Genomic DNA, 5,696 nt, shown 5'->3' with positions numbered 1-5,696 from the left:
CGCTGTTGGAAAATCTCAGTTTGGAATCACGTTTGACCGCGGACCGTTATCTGACCACTCTTTGCTTGACCGTTATTGACCATTTGGACTTGGACTCTGGACTGTGTTTTTGCTCGCTCCTTCTGATTTGGCAATCTTCCCGGACCGGCATTGACCTCGGACTGTCTGACTGTGTTTCTGCTCGCTCCTTCTGATTTGGTAATCTTCCCGGACCGGCATTGACCTCGGACTGTCTGACTACGAGTTGTGAGTGGACCATGCCATCAGTTCCCTTTAAGAAATGTTCTGTTTGCGGGGGTAAGATTCCCGGTCAAGACCCCCACTCGGCTTGCCTTCTTTGTCTGGGCGAGACGCATGTTCCTGCATCCTGTGCCCTGTGCAAATCCTTAACCCCTCAGGCCAGGAAAAATAGGGAGACTAGATTGAAGGCCGCTATTTATACGAAGGTTTTCACCGCGGGCGCTATGTCTTCCCTACCGGCTCCCTCCACGGCCGCAAACCCGTTACCAACTGTGCCTGAGACTCCGGCCCAACTTACTCCCGCCGAGCCTGATAGAGCTGGAGATGTTGCTCCCACCTCGTCATCCGCTCCTCGAGCTTCCCTGGATGCCCCGGTCACCGAGGTTCCGCTGGAAGGCGCACCTCGATCCTCTAAGAAGGATAAACAGGAAAAGCGCAAAAAGAGCTCAAAAGAGGGCCGCGTTCCAGACAAGGATTCGAGCTCCCATAAGGGTTCTGCCTCGAAATCCACTGCCTCTCAGGCCTCCACCGCCAAGGCCTTAAAGTCTCCAGACCCGGCCAAGGCCCAGGCCACCGTGCCGCTGGCGCCTTCGGCTTCAAAGAGGTCCCGTGCGAGGTCCCCGGACGGAGGACACTCGGCCGCCAAGCGCCACCGTTCTGAAAAACGGGATACAGACGGGTCCAGACATAAGGAGACTCCCCGAGAGCCATCGGATGCCGATCGGAGGCCTTCAGATCCTCGCTCCGCGGCTAGAGCCCTCCAGACAACCGAGACCGTCGACACTCGTCCCGGGCGCCGAAACACTCCTCCATCTGGATCTCGGCCCCTCTCGACGTTCCGTCATACTCCGGAGGACATTATTGTAGACCTTTCTGAGCCGGCGTCACCTGCCAGCCCGAGAGAGGACAGGCGATCCCCCACCCCGATGCCCGAGTCGATGGTCCACCGGGCCTTAGTGCATCGTGCCGCTTCGCCATCTCCTCCGCGCCCCTCCGAGGCCGACTATTTCTACGATGAGGTGACGGACACCTACTACATGGCTGTTCCTCGCGACTCCATCAAGTCCCACGTCAGGCCACCTGCTGAGAGACCTAGACCACGTGCATCCTCTAGGCCATCCCGCGCGCCTAGCCGCGTTTCGGTAGCCACTGATCTGGAGGTCGTTGATCGGGAGTCAGGACAGGAGATATCCTCTCAGGCTCACTACCACCCTGGAGACGACTCGGATGCCTCTTCCGAAGACAACTATCGGCCTTCCAATCAGGAGTTCGCCCAACCAGGTGCAGTGTCCCCCTCGGACGACGTACGCACATTTGCCGAGCATGTGATCAAGATGGGGAACGCTCTCGATATTCAGTTCGCCCAGACAGAAGACGAGGCCTCTGATCCAATTGAGAGGAGGATTCATGGCAAGCTCCCCACTCCACCTGCCATCCCTCTGCTCCCTTCATTGGAGAAGCTAGCCAGACGTTCATGGGCAGCCCCAGCATCGACAGCTGCTAGTAACAGGAAGATTGAATCCCTGTACAGAGTGGCTCCGCGCCCAACATGGCTACTTGAACATCCGCGCCAGAACTCGGCCATCGTGGAGGGTTCCCAGCGCGCCTCCACTCCTAAAGCTTCCTTGATGCCGTCGGACAGAGAGGCTAAGAAAATCGACGCCCTCGCTAAAAAGGCCTACTTCTCCTCGGCCCTGGGGATGAGAGTAGCCAATTACAACGCGTGTATGGGCGCATACATACAATGGCTCATGGAGAAGATCTCCCCTCTCATTCCTGACCTTCCCGACGACTCCCAAGGCATCCTCTCAGAGGTCCGAGACGAGGCTCATTCAATTGGCAGCTGGATCATCACATCGGCAAGACATTCCACTGACTGTGCCGCGAAATCCATGTCAGCAGCCATCGCCTTGCGGAGACATGCATGGTTGAGGTCCTCCGACTTAAACCAAAATGCTCGCTCCACAATCGAGGACATGTCCTTCGATGAAGATGGCCTCTTCCACCGCGAAACGGACGAGAAGTTGAACTTCAAGTATAGGATGAGGACTGCGGCCAAGAAACACGGTATGTCGTCCTCTCCTCAGGCTTCTTCCCGTAAGCGCTTTACGGGCATCCGCCAGTGGTATGGTCAGGGCCAGAGGCCCTACCAGCAGGACCGCCCATTCCAGCGTCAGGACCAGTCCAGACAGCGCTATCCCTCCCAATCCTCTTCTTCTTCGGGACGTCGTTCTGGCTCCAAGTACAAGAAAGGCTACAGGAGGCAGGATCCCGAACAAAATAAGAAGAGGAACTGAGGGGACGCCGCGTACTCCGTCACCCCTTCCCCTCCTGTTTTCCTAGATAGACTGAGGCCTTTTTTCCACCGTCTGGGCCTCGATTTCCACCGATTCCTGGGCACTTACCATCGTCCGTAGGGGTTACGCCCTTGAATTCGAAGAACTCCCACCAACTGGAGTTTTCCTTTCCACCCTCCCCTCGGACACCCTTCTCGACGAAGTACGCACCCTCTTAGCAAAGGGCGCTATCTCACCGATAGACGCCGTGGACTTTCCTAGATGTTTCTTCTCCCGCTATTTTACAGTCCCCAAGGCCGATGGGGGCATCAGGCCCATACTAGACTTAAGAGCCCTTAACGCCTATCTTTCCTACAGGCGTTTTCGTATGGTAACGCTTGCCTCTATTTTACCTTTATTGCACCAGGGCCTGTGGTTTGCGACGATCGACCTAAAGGACGCCTACTTCCACGTCAGCATCCGCGAGAGCCACCGCAGGTTCTTGGCTTTTGCCGTCGGGACCAACGCCTACAAGTACAACGTCCTTCCCTTCGGTCTGTCCACAGCCCCTCGAGTTTTCACCAAGTGCATGGCACCTGTAGTATCCCATCTACATCGCCGGGGCATCAGAGTCTTCCCGTACCTGGACGACTGGTTGCTGGTGGCGCCATCAGACCAAGAGCTCAGCCGTCACATTGCCGAAACCTTAGAGCTCCTGCAAAGTCTGGGTCTGGTCGTGAACCTCGAGAAGTCTCAACTACTGCCCTCCAGAATCATAAGGTTCGTCGGCTCGACCCTCGACTCAAACACTTGTGTCGCATCCTTGCCCTCCGACCGTTTTCTAACTCTCGCCCGAGCCATCGGAAGATGTGTCGGCCGAAGAAGAATAGTTGCCAGGGACGTCCAGGTAGCCCTAGGACATATGGCGTCAACCACATTCGTAACACCGTGGGCAAGACTCCGGTCCCGACCTCTCCAGTCCTGGTTTCTTTCGGTCTTCGACCCAGAGACAGACCACCCGTCACGTCACCTCACGATCCCGAGACCAGTCGCTCGCTCCCTCCGCTGGTGGCTCGACTCCCGGAACGTTTGCGCCGGCATGCCTTTTTCTCAACCCCAGCCCGAGGTTGTGCTGACCACCGACGCATCAGAGGACGGATGGGGAGCCCACACCACGGACTTGTGGGCCAAAGGACAGTGGTCCCAGGACGAAAAGAGGCTTCACATCAATGCCCTGGAGCTACTGGCGGTACAGAAGGCTCTAAGGGTCTTCGAATCCTCTCTATCCGACAAGGTGGTTCAGCTCAGGACAGACAACACCACCGTCATGTATTACCTGAACAAACAGGGAGGTACCAGATCTCGTACACTACTCAACATCACACTCGAGGTCTGGGATTGGTGCATAGACCGGAACATCCTACTCCAAGCAGTGCACCTGCCGGGTGCCCAGAACGACCTGGCGGACCTTCTCAGCAGGTCTCCGTCCCAATGCCACGAGTGGAGACTCCACCCCGAGACGGTGCTCGACCTCTTCAGTCGGTGGGGAACCCCACAAATAGACTTGTTCGCGACTGTCCACAACACCCATTGTCCCCAGTTCTGCTCCCGAACGCCGAACGAACAATCCCTCGGGGACGCGTTCGGGTTACTCTGGTCGGGGGTTATGCTGTACGCGTTTCCCCCCTTTCCGCTGATCACCAGGACAGTCTCCAAAATGACATCGGATGCCTCGGATGCCATCCTGATCACTCCGTGGTGGCCGGGACAGCCTTGGTTCCCCTGTCTCCTCCACCTATCCCAGACCAACTTCCTCCGGATCGAACACAGACCGGATCTCCTCACGGTTCAAGAGGGTCGGGTTCGACACCCGGACATTGACACCCTGCCCCTGGTAGCGTGGAGGATCCATCCCTAGTACGGCTACCGTCCCCCGTGCGCAGAGTCATTCTGGCCGCCCACAAGCCAGCTACTCAGAAGTCCTATGCTTTGAAATGGAACAGGTTCACCAGGTTCCTAGCCAACAGGCAACTGTCTCCAACCCAAGTCACGACACCGGTGGTCCTGGACTTCTTGATGTATTTGATCGACTCAGGCCTTTCTCTCACCTCCGTCAAGTGTTACTTGTCGGCCATCTGTTCTTCCTTTCAGTTTAATGGCAAGCCTTCCTTTTTCAAGGACCCCTTGGTAAAAAGTTTTCTCAAGGGATGCAGCAACCTCCATCCGCAGGCATCTCTACCACCCCCGGCCTGGAGCCTTGATGCGGTGCTACGATCACTACAGTCCAAACCGTTCGAGCCCTTGGCCACCACGGACATTAGGCTGCTAACTTGGAAAACAGTGTTTCTGGTGGCCATCACCTCTGCCCGCCGTGCGGGTGAGCTCTGTGCCTTGCGTCGAGACCAACCATACCTCATTTTCCACCTGGACAAGGTAGTTCTTAGAACAGACATTACCTTCTTGCCTAAGGTTGTCTCTGTGTTCCACATGTGCCAGGACATTGTTCTCCCGACGCTGGCCCCGAACCCAACCACCGATGCCGAGCGAGCTCTGCACACCTTGGACGTTCGTAGGGCCCTGGCTTTCTACCTCGACAGGACTAGAGACTCTAGCCGCTCCGAAAGACTGTTCCAGTGCTATTCGGAGTCCAAAAAAGGACTACCTGTGTCGGCTCAGAGACTCTCCAAGTGGGTTTCTAACACTATTTGTTTATCTTATGAACTGTTGGGTAAACCCTTGCCAGCTAGGGCTCGGTCTCACACTACAAGGGCAGTTGCGGCATCTTCTGCCTTTCTGTCAGGTGTGCCCTTGGATGACATCTGCAAGGCTGCAGTGTGGTCACAACCTATGACTTTCATCAAGCATTACAGGTTGGACACCAGGGCCAGGGGAGATGCAGCCTTTGGGAGGGCTGTCCTGTTGTCTGGTTTGCACTGACTACGGTCGGGGGGGGCACATGTTGTTTTTTCCTTTTGCATTATTTGCAAATAAGATGTTTTTCAGACTCCTGGGCTCATGATACTATTGGGTTGAGTTCATAAGATTGTCGGTTGTTTATCTTAACCAATATGGTGATAATAATAACAACACCAATTAGACCACTGCTTTGTGTCTTTCTTGCTTTATTGGTATCAGCAATAGTGTTGGAGACAAGGTTAATATGACACTCCCTCCTCCACT

General features: G+C 55.7%; 1 protein-coding gene across 1 annotated transcript; it reads left to right on the top strand.

Annotated features, from left to right (window-relative positions):
* The first annotated feature begins 564 nt into the window (after positions 1-564).
* LOC121928165 lies at positions 565-4,397 on the top strand. Its single transcript, XM_042462505.1, has 3 exons — positions 565-636; positions 762-2,307; positions 2,944-4,397. Exons 1-3 carry the CDS (start codon positions 565-567, stop codon positions 4,395-4,397), a joined length of 3,072 nt encoding a protein of 1,023 aa, XP_042318439.1.
* Positions 4,398-5,696: the final 1,299 nt, after the last annotated feature.

This window comes from Sceloporus undulatus, chromosome 4 (assembly GCF_019175285.1).
Source record: "Sceloporus undulatus isolate JIND9_A2432 ecotype Alabama chromosome 4, SceUnd_v1.1, whole genome shotgun sequence".
Lineage (NCBI taxonomy): Eukaryota > Metazoa > Chordata > Lepidosauria > Squamata > Phrynosomatidae > Sceloporus > Sceloporus undulatus.
The sequence above is the reverse complement of the archived record's forward strand: the minus strand, read 5'-3'. Positions and strand labels throughout refer to the sequence as shown.

Excerpts from the sequence above, each read along its gene's own strand:
- LOC121928165 (XM_042462505.1), top strand. The coding sequence starts at position 565 with ATGTTGCTCCCACCTCGTCATCCGCTCCTCGAGCTTCCCTGGATGCCC. Across the intron at positions 637-761 it reads CACCGAGGTTCCGCTGGAAG|GCCTCCACCGCCAAGGCCTT; the intron begins GCGCACCTCGAT and ends ACTGCCTCTCAG. Across the intron at positions 2,308-2,943 it reads GACTGCGGCCAAGAAACACG|GGCCTGTGGTTTGCGACGAT; the intron begins GTATGTCGTCCT and ends TTATTGCACCAG.